General features: G+C 50.7%; 6 protein-coding genes and 1 pseudogene across 6 annotated transcripts, besides 28 other annotated features; all 7 read left to right on the top strand.

The window, feature by feature from the left end:
- Window positions 1-2,102: a sequence feature (areas merged during assembly that could not be assigned to a particular haplotype. This can correspond to areas where the two haplotypes were merged or to regions with more than two copies in the genome that were merged during assembly.).
- Window positions 39-61: a microsatellite.
- Window positions 154-180: a microsatellite.
- Window positions 362-420: a sequence feature (T-rich).
- Window positions 475-565: a sequence feature (A-rich).
- Window positions 630-649: a microsatellite.
- Window positions 897-919: a microsatellite.
- Window positions 955-985: a sequence feature (AT_rich).
- Window positions 1,148-1,183: a microsatellite.
- On the top strand, window positions 1,898-2,650 carry Tc00.1047053508813.80 (hypothetical protein, conserved; the record flags this gene model as incomplete). Its single annotated transcript, XM_805043.1, has 1 exon — window positions 1,898-2,650. One exon carries the CDS (start codon window positions 1,898-1,900, stop codon window positions 2,648-2,650), a length of 753 nt encoding a protein of 250 aa, XP_810136.1.
- Window positions 2,103-2,419: a sequence feature (areas merged during assembly that could not be assigned to a particular haplotype. This can correspond to areas where the two haplotypes were merged or to regions with more than two copies in the genome that were merged during assembly.).
- Window positions 2,420-6,751: a sequence feature (areas merged during assembly that could not be assigned to a particular haplotype. This can correspond to areas where the two haplotypes were merged or to regions with more than two copies in the genome that were merged during assembly.).
- Window positions 2,976-3,004: a microsatellite.
- Tc00.1047053508813.70 (hypothetical protein, conserved) lies at window positions 3,178-3,747 on the top strand (the record flags this gene model as incomplete). The annotated part of the gene is made up of 1 exon (XM_805042.1): window positions 3,178-3,747. One exon carries the CDS (start codon window positions 3,178-3,180, stop codon window positions 3,745-3,747), a length of 570 nt encoding a protein of 189 aa, XP_810135.1.
- Window positions 3,997-4,078: a sequence feature (A-rich).
- Window positions 4,152-4,180: a microsatellite.
- Window positions 4,304-5,548, top strand: Tc00.1047053508813.60 (hypothetical protein, conserved; the record flags this gene model as incomplete). The annotated part of the gene is made up of 1 exon (XM_805041.1): window positions 4,304-5,548. One exon carries the CDS (start codon window positions 4,304-4,306, stop codon window positions 5,546-5,548), a length of 1,245 nt encoding a protein of 414 aa, XP_810134.1.
- Window positions 5,624-5,664: a sequence feature (T-rich).
- Window positions 6,001-6,024: a microsatellite.
- Window positions 6,107-6,134: a microsatellite.
- Tc00.1047053508813.50 (oxidoreductase-like protein, putative) lies at window positions 6,159-8,693 on the top strand (the record flags this gene model as incomplete). Its single annotated transcript, XM_805040.1, has 1 exon — window positions 6,159-8,693. The coding sequence occupies one exon, from the start codon at window positions 6,159-6,161 to the stop codon at window positions 8,691-8,693; it is 2,535 nt and encodes an 844-aa protein (XP_810133.1).
- Window positions 6,752-9,792: a sequence feature (heterozygous, Esmeraldo-like haplotype).
- Window positions 9,013-9,033: a microsatellite.
- Window positions 9,089-9,113: a microsatellite.
- Window positions 9,259-9,287: a microsatellite.
- Window positions 9,793-19,355: a sequence feature (areas not merged during assembly with more than two copies in the genome that could not be assigned to a particular haplotype).
- Window positions 10,440-10,707: a mobile genetic element.
- Window positions 10,599-10,620: a microsatellite.
- Window positions 11,091-12,794, top strand: Tc00.1047053508813.40 (surface protease GP63, putative; the record flags this gene model as incomplete). The annotated part of the gene is made up of 1 exon (XM_805039.1): window positions 11,091-12,794. The coding sequence occupies one exon, from the start codon at window positions 11,091-11,093 to the stop codon at window positions 12,792-12,794; it is 1,704 nt and encodes a 567-aa protein (XP_810132.1).
- Window positions 13,772-14,039: a mobile genetic element.
- Window positions 13,931-13,952: a microsatellite.
- Window positions 14,423-15,331, top strand: Tc00.1047053508813.30 (annotated as a pseudogene).
- Window positions 15,331-19,963: a mobile genetic element.
- Window positions 19,356-20,800: a sequence feature (heterozygous, Esmeraldo-like haplotype).
- Window positions 20,590-20,800, top strand: Tc00.1047053508813.15 (heat shock protein 70, putative; the record flags this gene model as incomplete). The annotated part of the gene is made up of 1 exon (XM_805044.1): window positions 20,590-20,800. A coding segment is annotated over one exon (211 nt), but the record flags the coding sequence as incomplete, so codon positions are not given.

Below are 20,800 nucleotides of genomic sequence, written 5' to 3'. Positions count from 1 at the left end.
GGGGAGGGAATTTTACGGGTGTGAAGGAGAAACCCCGGAAAAAAAAAAAAAGAAAAAAAAAGGGGGTGGGGGGGGATGTGGAGTGTCAGAAGAAGTGGGAATGTACATAAACACGTGCATACATACAGACACATACATACACGCCCGAAAATTAAAAAAAAAAAAAAAAGAAAAAAAAAACTAAATAAATAAATAAATGTGTGTAATGATTGAAAAACGGTGTAACTATCGATGTAATGCACTTCGGTACGTTTTTGACTGATGTAGATTAGGCCACAGCTTGAAGGCTGCTCCTTTATGTTCAATACCACGATGATCACTATTACTTTACCATAGAATATCCGGCACAAACAGAACCAACAAGAAGAAGAAGAACAAAATAAAAATAAAAATAAAAAACAGAAGAAAAAAAAAAAAAAAGAGTTGAGAAAATTTAAAAAAGAAAAAGACGCCGAAAATGTCGTGAGGGTGTTGTTTTTTTCTTTTCTTTTCTTTTCTTCTTTTTTTTTTTTTTTTTTGGGTAATCGTGTGTTTTTCCATTTTTTTTTTTTTTTTTTCCTTCTTTATTGAACGCACCCATGGAGTGTGTGTACGTGCGTATAAAAATATGGCTTTGGCTGTTATTTTCTTTATTATTATTATTATTATTTTGCTTTGCCCCACTTTTTTTTTTTTTTTTATTTGATTTGTTTGCTGCTGTTGCCGATTTTATTTATTTCTCTGTCGACGGGCAACTTTAGGGTGGCGGATGCATGTAAATTAGCAGTATTCCTGGGAGTGGGGTAAGGCGCGGAAGACATTGCCAAAATTGAACGAAGAGAAATGGAGAGAAAATGAGTTGTGAGAGAGACAGGGACGCGGTAGCAGCGTTGAAAGGGACGGGTGGCGAAGAAGATAAAAAAAAAAAAAAAAAAAAAAACAGAAGTGACAACGAGGAGATGAATGAAGAGGGGGAAAAATTAAAAGAATATTTATTTATTTATAACATGAAGGCACCAGGGGCCCATTTATACGGCAGACATGTTTCAAGACATCATAAAAGCTGGTGTTGGTGGTCTCACGTTTGACGGTCATCATTTTGGAGGAGGAGAAGGAGGGCATGACACCCTGAAAAGGTGGTGGTGGGGAAACTGCACTGAAAAACACCTTTTTTTTTTTTTTTTTTCTTTTATTTTATTTTTTTGAAGAGAGATTGTGTGAGAGCAAACAAAAGGGAGGGGAGGAATCCATTAGGCCAGCATGCGTCTGGCAGACACACCCAATGAGAGGAATAATATTAATAATAATGATGGTCGTACCTTCTTCTCGTATTGTTTGCGCTGCGTGCGTCGTGAGAAAGGAAGTGCGTTTATGGGCGAGTTCGTGTCTCGCGCACTGCCCACGAAGCGCCCCAGACCTTTTGGGGTGGATTGGGTCGCCGGCACAAGGGCCTTTAGGGGTTTTGCGCAACGGAGTGGTTCAACGGCATTTTTTTGTTTGACTCTCGTCCAGCGACCAGCCACCACGTGGGCGGCATCCCTCGAGGAAATGCCGTCAAGCAAAGGGGCACTGCGAGGAGGAGTGCAGGAGGCGGGTGAAGAGCGCTTTCCACAACTCCACCCTTATTTCGTCAGTAATTCATGATGATGGATAGTGCGGGGTCGTCTTGGACTCCCTATTGGCAAATTAAAAAATATGCACGTGATGATGGAGGCAACACGAAGAAAATACATCATGTTTCTCTCTCTCTCTCTGCTGTTATTATTATCATTATTTCCTGTTGCTGTAGTTGTTGCATACTTGTCGTTTCTGTTTCCTTTAAGAATTTTCGTGGTTTTTCTTTTTTATTGTTGTTATCGATTGCATTTGTGTGTGCAGATCTGTTTTTGGAATATTTTTCATTTGCGGGTATACAGCGATGGGTGGTCGCACGTCAGAACTGCAGTCGCAAACGCCACCATCATCCTTGGAGCAGAATCAGCGACTTAACACGAAGGATTTGGAGGAGGCTCTTGACACCGTGTTTTCTTTGGGCAAGCCGCGCAGCGAGAATGGATCATTTGCCCTGTTTGAGTTCCTTGTGGACGCGGGAAAAGCCATGTTAAGCCCCTTGTGGTCAAACCAGGAGTTCCAGGACTTCCTGCAGAGCGATTTTGGGAAATTTGCTTCCGCGCAGTTGGTGAGGTGCCTGGATGCTGACGGGGATGGACGTGTCACTGCGCGCGATTTCCAAATCATGTATGACCGGGACCTAAAAAAACTCCTTCGACACCATCAGGGCACTTTGGACGGGGTACTTCCTTTTATGGGTCAATGTGCCTTTGGTTTTACAATGGGGCTTGCTGCTGGCAGGATGGCACACCGTCTGTATCAAAGCAAGACTCTTATCCTTTCATCCTCAGTCACTTTCTACAGCGGACTTCAGTACTTGGCGCAATTTAACTTTGTGAATCAGAATTTGCTGGAAGCCGCCTTTCGAGAAAAGGTGAAGCAGCTGGCGGACGTAAACGGGGATGGGGAATTGAACAAGGAGGACCTTAATTTTCTAATTGAAAATCGAATGCGTTATGTTGCTACAAAATTGGGGCCTGGTGGCATTGCCCCCGGCTTTATGGGCTATGCAACGCTCGCCATTGGCATTCTGTTTGGGTTACGAAGAATCAAAATATAAGTCTGTTTGCATGCTATTAAACCGTAGTAGTAGAGTAATGATTGTGAGTTGTGAACAGGGTTGGTTTTTTTTTTTGTTTGTTTTGTTTTGTTTTTAAGAGTTTGGTTAGACGGCAGGAACAGGGGGGAAGCACCAACACTGCCACTTTAAAATTGTGAATGGGCCTCTGTTCTTTTTGAATACTCCTTCTTTCTCTTTGCCTCTCCCGCAGTATGTTTCCAGATGGAATTTTTTTTCTTTTTCTTGTTTATATATATATATATTGAGTGCACTATCTTTTACTTTCGTTTGTTGTCGTTTTTGTTGTTTCTCAGTTTGTTGTTCCTTTTTTTTTTTTTTTTTTTTTTTTTTCTTCGGGAGGGGGGGGTGGTGAGAAAAAATAGGGAGTGCCGTGTGTACTTGTGTGTGGAGGCCTAAGCTGCTGCCCAGCACGGCTCCTGGGGGGTTTGAATCAAATCCGGTAACTGTAAAGGAGGAGAAGGAAGAAAGGAAACAACAAAAACAACAACACAATAAAAGCAAACGACATGCTTCACTTCACCTCGTTGTTTAGGGCTCGAGCCATCATCAAACGACGCACTCCACAATTGTGGGGAGCTCCTGGTGCACCCATCATCCGCATGCGTGGCCACCATGTTGTGTGGAAGTTTCAGTCTTATGATCTTTTTGTAGAGCACACCCACAAGCGTCGCAACTCGGATGCCCGTTTGCTGCACTACCTCGGCAAGCACTGTCCGCACCCACAGAAGTCTCTGTGGTCACCCGACACCCCAGTCGCGCAAGACAGACACTTGTTCATGTTGACCACCGTTGACGTGGATGCGTTCAAGTACTGGTTTGGCGTGAAACGGTGTCGGTTGTCCATGCGACCATGGGCCCTGCTCGCAAAGGCCGGCCTGTTGCCACCGTCACTGCGGCAAAACTCTAAGATTATGCCAAAGCCTATTTTTGACAAGGAGCAGCTTATGCGGTACTATCTTGCCAACCGGAAAGAAGAGGCCACGATCGAACGAGAGGATTACTTGAACTACAAGAATAGTCTGGTGAAGTCCGAGGAGGAGCGAGCAGCGGAAAGGCCAGTGGCACCGTATCTTTAAAATGGGAGGACGCATAAGAGTGGTGTGTTGACTAAGAAATGGACGAAGAGGGGTGGTGGGAAACTTATCTTGGAGGAAAAGCTTGTGCAGTACGTCCTTGTGTGATTTTCCTCACCTGTATGTAACCTCGGTTGTGTAGGTGGCGGAAGTTTTTGGTGGAGCTTTTGTGTGTGTGTGTGTGTTGGGGGAAGGCGCAATGATATTCTTTTCCTCTGTATCATTGTTTTGTTGCTACTGACTCTGTTAGGGCTTCTTTGTACTATTTTTTTTTCTTCTTCTTCTTCTTTTTATGTCGTTTTTTTTTTCTTTCCACCTCCCTTTTAATCTCCTTTGGTGTACCACAACTCAAGGTCAAGTAGTCTGCAGCTTTATTTAATCGTGTGCTCCATACACACGTATATTAAAATAATAATAATAATAATAATAATAATAACTTCTGATTAATAAAAGCAGAAGAGTCTCAGGGAATTTAAGGGAGAGGAGAAGTTGCCTTTGCACCCATACATTCATTATAGGACTGAGAAACAGGCGTATTTTCCCTTCTGCGCTTGTCACGATGGAGTCTCCGATCAATCCGGCAGTGTGGAAGTTTCTCTTCCATGGCACCGTTGCCGCACTGTCCGCTGCCTCTCTTTTCTCGCTGTATCATGAGCGCCATAATATTCTTTGTTCTCTTGATACCCCCTTCACAGCTCTTCGTAAGGCAAAGACGGACGAGGAGCGTGCTGCAGCGGCTGAGGTCATTCTTAACAAGCTAAAGGAAGATGCAGCTCAAAAGAAGGACTCGTCGAGGATGTCCGCAATGCGGCATGGGGGGACGCTGTTGCGCCTTGCCACTCTTAGCAAGGACGGCTCGAATGTGGTGGGGGTAAGCATGGCAATTAAAGCCATTGTTCGTGTCTTTGGCGCTGACGCGGAAGGCTGCCGCAAGTTATACATGCTGGGTGGCTACCGCACGCTGTTAACGACACTGAGCGAGGCACATCGTCAAGGACAACAGGCGCTCATGGAGGAAATAGCGCAGGCTTTACAAACACTTACACAAGTCAACGATGCAGAAGTGGTTTTGGAGACCGACGTGCCACCGGGCTCGGAGGGGGCCTATGCATTGGCCTGCATCCCTGCAACAGTGAAGATGCTGCGTCTTCTCGATCCACAGAGCCCCATCCTTTTCCTGGATGCACTCACAGGAATATTTGCGAATGTCTGTGCATTGCGCGTGGGGGCATTGGCTGTGGGGCGGGGTGTTGAAGGGCGAAGCGGTATGTCATACTTTCTTCGTTTGCTGGAGCACAGCAATCAGGGTGTGGTTGAGCACTGCGTTCTCAACATCCGTTATCTCGCTCGCGCCGGGATCGGCCACGAGGAATTAGCGGAAGAGGACAACTTGCAGCGCCTCGCCGAGCATCTCAGTGTCAATGGTGACCCACGCGTTACGAATTCCATTCTCACCATCGTATTACTCATGTGCGACAGCCATCACGGCGCAAAGTTCTTTACGTGCTTGGCGGATAAAACAGACATCATTTCAGGCTTATTTGAGATATGGTGCCGCGCCTCAGAGAAGATGCTGCGTGACCGGGCTGAAATGCTGGTACAACTCCTCGCCCGCGTGCCGCAGTGCACTGCCGCGGTGCAGAGACTCCTCGAGCGGTACCGCGTGCAAATTGCTGAACGCCGTGCCAAGGACGAAGAGGCGCGACGCAAGCAACTGCAGCAGATGCGACAAAGCCAAATGATGCAGCAAATGATGATGGAGAACATGGGCATGGGCATGGGCGGCGGTGAGGGGTGGTGGTGATCGAAGGGAGGAGATGGTCTGCACTTCATGGACGCCGCGGCTTCAACGGGAAGCGTCCGTACACTCCAGGCGGAGAAAAAAAAAAAACACAAAGCAAAGAAAAGGAAAAAAAAAAAGGCGTACGAGAGAATGAGGGGAGGGGACGAACACACACGTGCAGAAAGAAACAGCAATTGCAGGAAAGGGCAGGAAGGCATGTTTTGTTGTTGTTGTTTTTGTTGATGATTTTCTCGTGGCCCCAAGTATTATTATTTCTCCTCTTATCTATCCATTAAGCCAGCACGTAATTCGTTTACGTGGTAAGTCAACATAAATGAGCAGAAAACGGATGGCGTGAGAGAGAGAGAAAGAAAGAGAGGATAAGTTTACCTTCTTTGGAGGAGCGCACCGCCTCCTACACACACACACACAGAATTGAAACGAAAAAGGGGCATGTGGGAAAAAGATGCTGCTTTTTTTTTTTTTTTTTTTTTTTTGCACTTCTCTTTTATTTTTGCTGTGAATGATGTCACACATGACGTTTACGGATGGAAATAATGCAAAGGGAGGAAACACGAAAATAATAATAATAATAATAATAATAATATAATCCATAAAGGAAGGACTAATAATGAGTCGCATTGTGGATTCTGCCGAGGAAGAGCTCCCATCCAATGGCCAGGAGGAAGGGAAGCCGATGTCACTTGCGGAACGTGAGGCCCGCTGGGGATTTACGCTTGAAGAGCTGCTTGTGGCGACCAAAGTAGTGCGTACGCTTTTTCATAATCCCTCTCTCTTCGTGGGGGATAATTATCTCCACGAGAGCCGCCTGTACACGATGATCACACGGGACCGCAAGACGAAACGTGAAAACCGCGAAGTGTACAAAATGATCATGAATGCGGAGAAGAGCCGACGAAAACGTTTTAAACGCATGCAAGACATTGAAGCCATACGACGCACGGAAATGAAACGAGAGCGAGAGGAGGCTCTTAATGCGTTGATGCAGCGGCCAACCACGCCAATGTTGGCGATTGAAGGACCATCGGAAACAAAACCCACCTGCGAGCGCCCGGAACTTAGCGAAGGTGACATGCTGGCGGAGACTCAACGTGAGGAGGATGCTCTTGACTCTTTTTCCGCGTATGATCGGCAGATTATTAGATTGATTGGTGCATTTGAGAATATTATTCGCCTGGAAGAGACTTATGATGTCAATCCCACCGCACCAGACTGGCTAAAAATTTCGCAGCTTGTGGCGCAGGTCTATCGTTACTTGCCACATGCATTTGGATCACAAATGCCTTCTGCTTTATTTCGCGGTGCCGCTCCCGCCATGACCCCTCCTGAGCAGCGAGAAAAATACACGGCAGTTGTAAAGCTACGCATCGCACATCTTTGTCTTGAATGGATGAAATTAGCGGAGGTGACTAAAAATAATGAAGAGGATGATGAGAACAACACGAGAGATGGCAGAAACAACACCGGAATAAGAAATATTCTTTCTACACAGGAAGATGTGTTTGTGGCGGACTCTACTTTGCTTCGAAAGGTATCATTTCTGCGGAAGTGTGGTGATATGAACTCTCTGTTAACTGACGTCCTTTGTGCCGTTCAACACATCGTGCCGGCAACAGATATTTTAAGATCCCTGGAGGCTGTACTTGCTGAGGGTGTGGCTGATAACCGATTTGTTTCCCATGATGGGAATGGGGCATCCACGTTTTCAGCGGAGGCGTCGTTGAATCTCTTCATTGCCCGGAGACTTTATGCGAGCAGTCGGGTCCGAGAGTGGGGAGAATCTCCTTTTAAAGTTAACACTTGCCCACCGACATCGGAGGATGAGGAACCCGATAGCTACTCTGTATTTGATGATGCGCGGATGTACGCTGCCGGTCAGACCGTCCCGTCTGACGAAGTCCTTCAATTAAACCGCTGGATTGCTTGTCATACTTGCCGCGTGCGGTACAACAAGTTGCACCCTTATTATTACAGCCTTTGTCACCTCTGTGGGGAATACAATTTTAATAAGAGACTTCTTACGCGAGACCTACGTGGCAAAGTTGTGCTGCTCACTGGCTGCCGCATTAAAATTGGTTTCGCAATGGCCCTCTCCCTCTTGCGGTGCGGTGCTCGACTTGTGGGCACTACCCGGTTTGTACATGAGGCATTGGCACGTTTTCAGCGTGAGGCCGACTATGCCACGTGGGGCGATCGGCTGCACCTTTTCGCTCTCGACCTCCGGGATCTTTGGTTGGTGACGCAGTTTTGTGCCTTTGTGAGGCAACACTTTCCAAAAATATTTGCCATCATTAACAACGCCGCACAAACCATTGCACGAACAAGGGAGTACACGGCTCATGTTCGTCATGTTGAGGCTTTCCCACCAGAAGAACTGCACCGCCGTTTGTACGAGGACACGAAAGCGGGGGAGTGGCATCGATTTTTTCTCTCACACACTTCGGTGACAATTGGGGAACCCCTTCGCATCGAGCACCATCCACACGAGCAGCCATTTCTGGATGATGTGAAGGCCGTGGCGAACGGCAAAGACATGGTCCATGAGGAGAACGTGACGGGCGAAAAGCAGCAGTCGATTGTCGCCACAGCCCGTACCGCCGATACGCACTCTTTAATTTTTGACCGTTATGACACTCAGACGGAAGAAAGTGACAGGCGTGAGACGAACTCATGGATGATGCGATTGGCTGAGGTGCCAGGAAGTGAGGCAGCAGAGATCATGGCCATCAACGCACTTTCGCCACTGATAATTAACGGCAAGCTAAAGCCCTGTTTGCTAAATCGGGAAGGAGATGCGGCACCAAGCGAGGAACGGTTTATCATAAACGTCTCTGCTATGGAAGGCCAGTTCTACCGTTACAAGCAGGTGACGCATCCACACACCAACATGGCGAAGGCTGCCCTCAATATGATGACACGGACGAGCGGTGAGGACTATGCTCAAGACGGGATCTTTATGAACTCCGTAGATACGGGGTGGATCACCGATGAGTCGCCAAGGTTGAAAAAAGAGCGGCGAGCGGAACAGTTGCTTTTGTGTCCACTTGATGAGATTGACGCCGCCGCACGCTGTTTGGACCTCATTTACACAAACAGCAGGGCGTACGGAAAGTTCTTCAAGGACTTCAAAGAAATACCGTGGTGAGGGAAATCGCGGCCCGCAGATTCACACGATACGTGTAAAATAAAGCAAATTAAGAAGTTTCCCGAAGGCGGGGCAGTAAAAAGGTTGCCATTACGCTAGTTGGTAAGAAAGAAAGGAGAGGAGAAGTTTGCTTGGCATGTTGAGTACTCTCTAACACACCTTGAATATGCCTCCACAACATTCTTGTTCCACTCTCTACACAACTTAATTATTTACGCAAAGACAAATTTGTGCCACGAGTAATAATAAAAATTAGCCGAAGGTCAGAGCATACATAAAAAATGCACAGGAAGGTACGGCCCTCCCAATCTCATACAAAACACACACACACACACACACAAAAGCAAAACAAAAACACCATGAGTTCTGTACCACGGATATAACACAGAACCAAAAACAATAATAATAATAATAATAATATTTTGACAGTTCACATTCACGCGCCAAAGGGGCTCAAAGTTAAGACAAAAAAAAAAAAACTGTTGAAAATATGAGAAACGGGGAGAAAAATCAACCTTACACACAAGGAATTGTATTGCATATGAAAGGAAAACAATTGCACTTGTTTTTTTTTTTTTTTTTTTTTTTTTTTTTGCACCGCTGGCAAAGGAGGGTAAAAATTTGAATGCATAATTTTATATAACCCTTTTTTTCACCGTGACACACACATGAGACGTACAAAACTCCTAAAGAAAAACGAAATAAAATACAGGCAATGAGCATCATCTCTTACCTTCCATAACAACAAACTACCGACAGCGGGAAATATTCCCGTCTTATAAGACTTAATACGCCTCCTGTTGTTGGCCTCGGTCCACCCGTGTTCCTGCCGTGGCCGTCAATACAGTGGCGATGGTGACTCCTCGAACAGCAGCAAGTGACTGCGCAAGCACACCGGAGAAGCGAGGGAGCCGTGCAGCAGGGTCGTGATGTGCACTTGGATTATCGACCCCGCACTCGCGAGACGCAGCACAGCGATAACAATAGCACCGTGCAACTATTGCGCTACTCCTCTCTTCGCTTCTGAAAAACGGACAATGAGTGTATTTGTTTTCTTGTGCCTGCGATGCGTGGCTTAACGGACATTTGTGTGCTGGAGAGTGAATTTCTGCGCAACCGCGTGGTGGCGAGGTGGTCTGGAGGGAGGAGATGAGTCCCAGCGTCGCATGCACCCACGTGCGTCTTTTGATGCGGGCAGGGCGTTGGGAAGTTGCTGCAACCCAATGGGTGCGGGGGGGTCCGTGACTGCTGTGCTGAGGGCGGGGACGAGCGCGCTCGCTGCGGCGTTCCACGCAGACAGGCCTCTCCTGTGTTTTACTATTATTCATTTTAGCTGCGGGGGAATGGCAGGCACTGAGAGTGGGCGGCAAAACTGCCCAGCCGTGTCCTCTTTGCTCAGCTCATTGGTGTAGGGGTCGCGCACGGTGTGAGTTGTGGGGCCTGCCCGACGCGATCCTTCTCGCCCCACGCGGGAGGCGAGCGAAAGACGCACTCGGCACCTCCTTTTTGTCAGTCATGAATGATCATGGGAGTGGGGAGTCGCGCTGGACTCGCCGTGGACCACGGAATGCATCCGTCGCGGCAATGGCAACAACATGGCGAGGGTGCGAGGTGCTTGTATTTGATTTCCTTGTTCCTGTGCTGGAGGAAATTGAGTCGCGGACTATTTTTTATACTTTTTTCTCCTGTGCCCTCTCCTCACTCCGTGTGCGTGCCACTGCGTAGATGGTGTGATGGTACTTTTCAGGGCCTGTGAGAAGAATGTTATCGAGAGGGCTGGCTGCCCAATTTAATATATATCCTGGTAAAACGACGAAAATATTTGCGTGTGATCCTTTTCCTACCTTATGTTCCTTTGGAAGGCCCCGACGGAAGGAGTCACGGAACCGATAGCGGCAAGACGAATTTTATTTTTATTTTTATTTTTGCCATCCACCCTCTTTGGTTCCGACCTTGCGGCGAGGTATTGTGGCTGGAGGAGCCCAAAGTGTTCCAATTCGTAGGTAATAAATGTCTCCAACCCGAATAAACCGCACCGTGGCACGAGAGTGCCTGTCAGAATACATAGATATACTTGGGACAAAAATTGAGGATGTGGCGAGGCCGCTGCCTCTCCATGGCCCTCTTCTTTCCCGTCCTATTTTATTTGTGCGTATCAGTTCGGGATCTGGCCAGCAGCGCTGCAGAACATTTTTCCGTGCTTCGGCTTTATTTGGAGGCTCTGCTTATTTTTGTTGTCTGTGTGTGCGCTGCGGTAAGTTGTAGTGCTGCCCCTCTGCTCTTCTCCTCTTCCTTCTGCTTCTCCTCCCGCAGACAAGGTCTGTGCTACCACCACCACTACGACTAATACCACTGCTGCTGCCCGCACCCCAGGAACAGACACATTGTCCCCAAGCCATGCGCCAGCCACGCCACACCGCGCTGCTGCCACTGCTGCTGCCGTGGCTCATAATGGTGGTGTGTTGCGCCGGTGTTTTCGTTGCCGCCGATCGTGCAGTGAAGCACCGCTGTGGGTTTGACGCGATGATGAAGAAATACGGCCGGCTGCCGACTGCGGTGGTGCGTGAGGTGCCGCGCCGGGGACAGGGCGCCGTGCAGGCGTACACCGCCGCCAGCGAGGATGGGGACGATGGCTGGGCTCCGATCCGCATCAGGGTGTCCGCGGAGGACATGCACAATCCGTTGAGGCACTGCACTGCGGCGGGGGATCTGCGCATTGACCACTTTGGACGCGCAATAACATGCGAGGCGGACGACGTGTTGACGGAGGAGAGGAGGAGCATTATTTTGGGGCAAACTCTCCCCGCCGCCATTCAACTGCACGCGGAGCGTCTCTCCGTGAGGCCCGTGACGCGCCCCGTCCTCATTCCTCGAACCGGACTGGGGATGTGCGATAACTTCACCATCCCACACAAGCACCACACGGTGGGTGTGGCTGGCGCCGACATGATTCTCTACGCCAATGCTTTTCCGAGTTCTGGTCTAACCGCGTGGGCGGGTCCGTGCTTCAGAATGGATGATGGTCGTCCATTTGCTGCTGCCGTGAACTTTGACCCGAGTCAAATAACGTTAACACATGAAGACGTGCGTGTAGCGGCCCACGAGTTGGGGCATGCTCTTGGGTTTTATGTTGATGATTTTCTGATGTTCAATATGATTTCCGAGGTCCCGAACGTGCGTGGGATGCTCAGGGTGTCGGTGATTTCAACGCCGAAGACGAAGGCAATGGCGCGTCAGTACCACAACTGCTCCACGCTTGAGGGCATTGAGCTGGAGGACGAGGGCGGTTGTGACACTGTACTGTCGCATTGGAAGAAACGCAACATGAGGGACGAGATGATGACTAGTGATATGGATGTTGGGCTGTACTCGGCACTGACGCTTGCAGCATTTGAGGACATGGGTGTTTATGTGGCAAACTACAGTGCGGCGGAGATGTTGTGGTGGGGCAACAACTCTGGCTGTGGGCTGCTGGAAAAGAAGTGCTTGACCGACGGCATCAGCGAATACCCTGACCTGTTTTGCAGCCAGTTTGACGACGATAAAAGGCTTCTCTGCACGTACGACCGTCTGTCTCTGGGGTCCTGTGACCTGATGAGGCACGAGGAAGCCCTGCCACAGGAGTATCGGTACTTCGCTGATCCCCGAGTTGGCGGTGATGACCCCTATATGAGCAGATGTCCGTATGTCAAGGAGTATTCTAATGGTGGTTGCACCAACGGCGATCCTTCAGTATTGCTTGGCAGTGTCGTTGGCCCGAACTCGCGGTGCGTAAAGGGGCAGGACCTTCTATTCGACGACAAATATATTGGCGACGTTTGTGTGGACACTCGATGCGGCGACGGCACAGTGAGCGTGCGGTTCCTTGATGACGATGCGTGGCACGAGTGCCAGGAGGGTGAAACCGTCACGCCGCCATCGGGTCCCTGGCGTGGGAGCATTGTGTGCCCCCAATACGCCGATGTGTGCACCGCCTTCCCGAACATCAGCAGCCACCCAATACCGGTCGTTGATCCGCCTCTAGCGTACGACCCGACATCCGCGGAGGGTGCGGAAGGAGACGAGGGTGAGGTTCCGAGGAAGCGGCCGCGGCGACTCTGATTCCGGGGCTCTGTCGCCAATAAATTTATCGGGCAGCGTGGATTGTGGGGCGAGCGGCACTGCGATGGTGGCCGGCGTGCGGGGCATCAGATTTATTTTTAAAAGCGACGAAAGCCCCCCAAAAAAGAAAATGCGCGAACAGCGTGCGGCAGGGTCGTGATGTGCACTTGGATTATCGACCCCGCACTCGCGAGACGCAGCACAGCGATAACAATAGCACCGTGCAACTGTTGCGCTACTCCTCTCTTCGCTTCTGAAAAACGGACAATGAGTGTATTTGTTTTCTTGTGCCTGCGATGCGTGGCTTAACGGACATTTGCGCGCTGAGGGAATGAATTTATGCGCAACCGCGTGGTGGCGAGGTGGTCTGGAGGGAGGAGACGAGTCCCAGCGTCGCATGCACCCACGTGCGTCTTCTGATGCGGGCAGGGCGTTGGGAAGTCGCCGTGACCCAATGGGTGCGGGGGGGTCCGTGACTGCTGTGCTGAGGGCGGGGACGAGCGCGCTCGCTGCGGCGTTCCACGCAGACAGGCCTCTCCTGTGTTTTACTATTATTCATTTTAGCTGCGGGGGAATGGCAGGCACTGAGAGTGGGCGGCAAAACTGCCCAGCCGTGTCCTCTTTGCTCAGCTCATTGGTGTAGGGGTCGCGCACGGTGTGAGTTGTGGGGCCTGCCCGACGCGATCCTTCTCGCCCCACGCGGGAGGCGAGCGAAAGACGCACTCGGCACCTCCTTTTTGTCAGTCATGAATGATCATGGGAGTGGGGAGTCGCGCTGGACTCGCCGTGGACCACGGAATGCATCCGTCGCGGCAATGGCAACAACATGGCGAGGGTGCGAAGTGCTTGTATTTGATTTCCTTGTTCCTGTGCTGGAGGAAATTGAGTCGCGGACTATTTTTTATACTTTTTTCTCCTGTGCCCTCTCTTCACTCCGTGTGCGTGCCACTGCGTAGATGGGGTGCTGGTGTTTTTCAGGGCCTGTGAGAAGAATGTTATCGAGAGGGCTGGCTGCCCAATTTAATATATATCCTGGTAAAACGACGAAAATATTTGCGTGTGATCCTTTTCCTACCTTATGGTCCTTTGAAAGGCCCCGACGGAAGGAATCAAGGAACCAATAACGGCAAGACGAATTTTATTTTTATTTTTATTTTTGCCATCCACCCTCTTTGGTTCCGACCTTGCGGCGAGGTATTGTGGCTGGAGGAGCCCAAAGTGTTCCACTTCGTAGGTAATAAATGTCTCCAACCCGAATAAACCGCACTGTGGCACGAGAGTGCCTGTCAGAATACATAGATATACTTGGGACAAAAATTGAGGATGTGGCGAGGCCGCTGCCTCTCCATGGCCCTCTTCTTTCCCGTCCTATTTTATTTGTGCGTATCAGTTCGGGATCTGGCCAGCAGCGCTGCAGAACATTTTTCCGTGCTTCGGCTTTATTTGGAGGCTCTGCTTATTTTTGTTGTCTGTGTGTGCGCTGCGGTAAGTTGTAGTGCTGCCCCTCTGCTCTTCTCCTCTTCCTTCTGCTTCTCCTCCCGCAGACAAGGTCTGTGCTACCACCACCACTACGACTAATACCACTGCTGCTGCCCGCACCCCAGGAACAGACACATTGTCCCCAAGCCATGCGCCAGCCACGCCACACCGCGCTGCTGCCACTGCTGCTGCCGTGGCTCATAATGGTGGTGTGTTGCGCCGGTGTTTTCGTTGCCGCCGATCGTGCAGTGAAGCACCGCTGTGGGTTTGACGCGATGATGAAGAAATACGGCCGGCTGCCGACTGCGGTGGTGCGTGAGGTGCCGCGCCGGGGACAGGGCGCCGTGCAGGCGTACACCGCCGCCAGCGAGGATGGGGACGATGGCTGGGCTCCGATCCGCATCAGGGTGTCCGCGGAGGACATGCACAATCCGTTGAGGCACTGCACTGCGGCGGGGGATCTGCGCATTGACCACGATGGCCGCGCAATAACATGCGAGGCGGACGACGTGTTGACGGAGGAGAGGAGGAGCATTATTTTGGGGCAAACTCTCCCCGCCGCCATTCAACTGCACGCGGAGCGTCTCTCCGTGAGGCCCGTGACGGGTCCCGTCCTCATTCCTCGAACCGGTCTGGGGATGTGCGATAACTTCACCATCCCACACAAGCACCACACGGTGGGTGTGGCTGGCGCCGACATGATTCTCTACGCCAATGCTTTTCCGAGTTCTGGTCTAACCGCGTGGGCGGGTCCGTGCTTCAGAATGGATGATGGTCGTCCGTTTGTTGCCGCCGTGAACTTTGACCCGAGGCAAATAACGTTAACACATGAAGACGTGCGTGTAGCGGCCCACGAGTTGGGGCATGCTCTTGGGTTTTATGTTGATGATTTTCTGATGTTCAATATGATTTCCGAGGTCCCGAACGTGCGTGGGATGCTCAGGGTGTCGGTGATTTCAACGCCGAAGACGAAGGCAATGGCGCGTGAGTACCACAACTGCTCCACGCTTGAGGGCATTGAGCTGGAGGACGAGGGTGGCCCTGGAATTGCACTGTCTAGTGGCGCAGCCGGCCACCTCAACGTGGTGCCAGGGTCTATTACTTTTTGCTAGGGAGGAAGCTAAGCGCCTGCTGCTGAATTCCATCGGCGCTTATCAGCGCTATACATACTGTTTGCGTGCCGTATGTGACGCGCAACGACAAAAGCCACTGCTAAGCGGAGAAATTGAGCAGCACCCAGGCCCCATAGCAGTACTCCAGATGAACGTTTCTTGCCTCACGCCGTCAAAACTCGCAACATTAATGGCGCAAGGAGCAGACATAATAGCCATCCAGGAGACTTGGAAGTCGTCAGAGCAGATCGCCAGCATGCATACTGGAGATTATGTGCTCTATGCACAGTCGCGCATCGGCAAGGGAGGCGGTGTGGCGGTGCTGGTGCGGAAAACTCTCCGCTCCAAGCGTATACCTCTCACCATCCCCCAGCATGACACCAGCCTTGAAGTGGTGGTGGTCCAGGTTGCTCTGGACCAGAACCGTGATCTTATTGTAGCGAGTGCCTATATGAGACCACCACCGCAAGTAACGCAATCCTTCAGGCGGTTAGTAAACTGCCTTCCAGCCTCGTCGCCGCTCCTGCTGTGCGGGGATTTCAACACGCATCACCCACAGTGGGAGCCATTCTTGGAGTCTTCTCCAAGCGAGGTTGCTGCAGAAATTTTAGAACTGTGCACGGATGCGGGACTCACCTTGGTTAACACCCCTGGTGAGATCACGTATGCTCGTGGCACGAGAGAACGATCCTGTATCGATCTGACATGGTCAAAGCATTTGACTGTGTCAGATTGGTCAGCTTCTGTGTCGCCGCTTACTGATCATTACATGCTAACATTCACGCTGCATCAGGCATTTATGGATACCATACCTTCGGCACCTAGGATATTCTACAGTTGGGGGAAGTGCAAATGGGATTTATTCGTCAAGGACCTCGACGCACAACTTCCGGCATACAACTATAAACAGCAGTCCACCGTCATTAAATCTTTCACGAGAGCGTTTATAACTTTGTATCGACGACATTGCACCCCCGGCATGCACAAGGATGGTCCCAGGCTTTGGGACGACACTCTCATGGAGGCAGAGCGGATTGCTACAGACAGCAAGGCCCGCTATCTACAGTTACCGACGCCCGACCGTGAGGCAGAAATGCAACGGACAAGGAGTCAATTCTTCCTCCTACTCCGAGAGCGCTTGCGCAACACGTATCTACGTCGCATCAGCAAGTTAAATCCAGGCGAACCACTCGCATGGAAATACATTTCCGGACGAAAAAAGGCATCACTTCCATCTCCCACATCAATGTTGTTGGGAGATGGTCAACACACTTACAAAACAGCAAGGAGAGCAGCGAATGCTCTCAATCGCATCTTTTTTCCACTTCATCCCTCTCACAAGGCAGTTAGGTTTTCCAAAGGCATCAAAAGACAGAACCCATCTTTGGGCATTGTTTCTTCTTCTCTTTTTAGGCAGCAGAACAACTACGAGTCTGCCGCTACATCTAATTCAGTTTTTTCATTCTCATCTAGTTCAGAGCCACAGAATAACAAAGAATCTGCCACTACATCTGGTTTAGCTGCTTATTTCTATTCCCCTCTTGAAGCACCCTTTAATCACTACAGAACCGCTTGCTGCGCTACGTAATACGCCGTATGGCAAGGCCCCCGGACCGGATGAAGTCTACAGTGAGGCACTGCGACATATTTCGTCAAAGGGTCTTCGATTCCTTCTTCGCTGCGTTAACCACAGCTGGACGACCGGTACGATCCCGGCTGAGTGGAGACGCGCTACCATCGTCCCACTCTTAAAACCCGGTAAGTCGCCGGAACTGCTTGAGTCATATCGACCCATCAGCCTTACTTCCATTGTGAGTAAGGTTGCTGAGAAAATGGTACTGAAGAGATTGCTTTGGGTGTGGACGCCTCACCCCCACCAGTATGCATATCGTAGTATGCGTACCACGACGATGCAGCTGGCACACCTGATACACGAAGTGGAGCATAATAGAAATCATTATTTCCAAGTGAACCTTCCCAAGAAGAGCGGTATTGGTAATCAACTCCACTAAAGGCCCCATTGGACTCTGCTGGTGTTGGTTGACTCCAGCAAGGCCTTTGACTCCATAGATCATCGAGTCCTCAGTCGCTTGCTGGCCAATATTCCGGGGGTGAATTGTAGAAGGTGGCTTAGAAACTTTCTATGTGGTCGCTACGCGAAGACACGAGTTGGTAATAGAAACAGCGATCGGCGTCCCATGCTGCGAGGAGTTCCTCAGGGGTCCGTACTGGGACCATATTTGTTCTCCCTTTACGTACACCCACTTCTCAATCTGCTGAACAGCTTTGCGGGTGTCACAGCAGACATGTATGCGGACGACCTCTCTATTATCGTTAAGGGGCAGTCCCGGGAAGACGCCATTCCCACTGCCAACATGGTTCTTAAAAAACTGCATTCGTGGAGTCAGGAAAATGGCCTGGCCATTAGCCCGTCAAGGTGTGAAGCCGCTTGGTTCACACTCTCCACGCACACGGAGTCAGATTATGATCGTGAAGGAAAGTGGCCCCTGGTAGTGGCTGGATGTAAAATCCCAGTCATGACCATGAGGGCATCGCGAACTACGAAGCTTCTTGGCATGGATCTCGATCCACGACTGACGCTAAATGTGGCGGCCTCCAAGCAATGCGCTGCCACTTCGCAACGGATATCGCAGCTACGCTGCATAGCGCATAAAGAGGCGGGACCATCTCCACATGACCTACGCACGTTCGTCATTGGATATGGTGCTTCCAAATTACGCTGTGGCAGCGAGCTCATATGGGCAGTAGCGACGGATTCAGCGGAAAATGAGATGCAGAAGACGTACGCAACTCTGGCGCGCATTGTCAGCGGAGTTCCGAGCACTGTCGACCCGGAATCCGCACTCCTAGAGGCTAATATGCCGCCGCTCCATGTCCTCTGCCTGCGCGCGCGGCTCTCCATATTTGAGAACACACGCGCATGTCAGATGGACTGGATGCGGAGACGTCTTTCCTGAGCCACCGCCTCGCGCAGGTTTCCGCATCTCGCCATTATCTTGGGACGAGCTGTATGCCTTCGTAGACGCGTACACAAAGGACTATGGCATCACTCAGAGCTCACCACGCGAAGAGCGGTTCTTTCGCAGCTCCATTCCTCCCTGGTTTGCGGCCTCCGCACACCGGGTCACCATTGGCGTGGAACTTCCGATAGACCACTCAATAACTGACGAGGAAGAGCTGATACGGGAAAAGCGCAGAGTCAGCGAAGAGGCTCTAGCGCTGCACAGCCATCGTTCGTGGATACTCGCGACGGATGGCGGTGTCGACGTTCCCAAGTCAGCCGGGGTTGGAATACTGCTTTCATCCCTCAATTCATCGGAGATAATAGAAAAGGCCAGTATAAACTGCGGCACACGCCCATGCAGCTACAGGACGGAATCCCGTGCGCTGCTTCTAGCCCTAGAAAGGCTGATTATCCCTCGTATCCAACACAGGCATAAAACCCTGCTTGTGGTTACAGACAGTCAGTCTCTTCTTGCGGCTTTAAACAAGGGCCCGCTCAGTCAGACAGACTGGACGGAGGATCAGATCTGGCAGCGTCTATTAACACTGACGTGTGCTGGCTGGTCTGTGCACCTGCAGTTTTGTTACGGGCATTGTGGAGTACATGCTAACGAGCTTGCAGATCAGTATGCGACGCAGACTATGGAGACTGGACAATACACAGAACATGGAATTGCACCTTTATGACATACGGATCTGCTGACATGTTTTAGTACCCTGCTCACCAATAAGTGGCGTAGTACCATTCGTCAGTACACTCACCGCTACTTGCTTTGCGGCACAAGGCCATCAGATCTCAGCGGCAAGGACCTAATCACTCAGGAAGTTCTTCACCGTCAAGAACTGGTTCACCTCGCAAGGGCAAGGTGCGGGGAATCTGAGCTCTGGGGTCGACTATACTGGGCTGTGAGAGATTGCACGAACCAATGCCGTTTCTGCAACATCTCACCAGAACAGTCTGCATATATGCGCTCTAACAACGACCCAACTGCACCTGGGACGGACACTGTTCCCCCGTCGGCAAGGGAGGAAGACGTCTTTCCTGTGGGGAGACGGACCGTCACACGCCGTCGGAAGGAGAAATGTCCGTACTGTGATTCTACATTGACGGGATTCTCGAATCTCGTCAGTCACTGTCGGTCATTTCATCCGGAACATCCTCGACCGCTTCCCGAACCCGAATGCGATTTCTGTGACATGGTTTTCCCCACACGGAGAAGCACCGCACAGCACAGAAGTCGCTGCGCACACAACCCAGACGCCACTCGACATCGAAACAGCAGTGCCAGGAGGCGATCTCTGCTACCGCAGGATCAGCCTGCTTCCACAAGCACGCCAATTGGCCCGCAGGAAACCTTGCACCATCTGCTTCTAGAATGTCCAGGCACCTTGGCTGTGCGCCAAAGATTGGACATTGAACAGGACCCTCGCCTCGGAAAGTTCTCTCAATGGCAGTTGCTTCACAGCAGGAAACTTTTGTCGCTGCTCGACCACCTCTTCGGCACTCAGATGGCAATTAATAGCTAGACGCGCTGATAAAAGAAAAAAAAAAAACATTTGGAAACCTTTTTATTTCTGTGTATGGCTTCTGTGTGTTGCGGTGTTTTTGTTTTTTTGCCGGTGGATGTAATGGGCGTCACGCCACCTTTCTATGCCCCAGCTTTTGCTCCAATGCTGCGGGCGCCCGTTCTTTGTGGCTGCGTGCTTCGTGTAGAGGCAGATGGTCCAAATAATTCTCGATTGGCAGCGCTTGTGCGGGCTTCTTTGTGCGCGTGTGTGGGAAAGAGTTGTTCATGGGGATATTTTTGGCGGTTGCGAGCAGGCTGCGTTGCTACTGGAGCGGTGCGAGGGCAGGTGGACGGCTCTCGTTGCGTCATCTTGCCTGATGTGTGTGCGTGAGAGTGGGCAGCATTCGTGTGTGCTTCGCTTGTGGGGTCGGAGCGCTTTTTTGGTGCGGCACTGCGCGTTTTCCGCTTTAGCGACGTGCGTCTTGTCGATTGTGATCGACTGAGGCTTCTTGCCTTGCCGCTCTCTTTGTTTGCTGTGAGTGGAATCCCACTGTTGCGTTCCGCCTCTCCTGCATTTCCACTCCTCCTTTCTCTCCCAGTTTGCATAGCGGCGAAAGAGAAAAGTTAAGCGCACAAAGCGGCAACTCAGCCAAACTGAAGTTAACGTCACTTATGCTCCTTCAGGCGCTGCTGGTTCTGTCCGCGGTGGTGGTGGCGGTGGCCGCTCCGGACGGCACCGGGAAGGTGGAAGCGCCATGCGTCGGTATCGATCTCGGCACGACATACTCGGTTGTGGGCGTGTGGCAGAAGGGAGATGTGCACATTATCCCGAACGATATGGGCAACAGTATCACGCCGTCCGTAGTGGCCTTCACGGAGACTG

This window comes from Trypanosoma cruzi, genomic scaffold, assembly GCF_000209065.1.
Source record: "Trypanosoma cruzi strain CL Brener 1047053517069 genomic scaffold, whole genome shotgun sequence".
In the NCBI taxonomy this organism is placed as follows: domain Eukaryota; phylum Euglenozoa; class Kinetoplastea; order Trypanosomatida; family Trypanosomatidae; genus Trypanosoma; species Trypanosoma cruzi.
The sequence above is the reverse complement of the archived record's forward strand: the minus strand, read 5'-3'. Positions and strand labels throughout refer to the sequence as shown.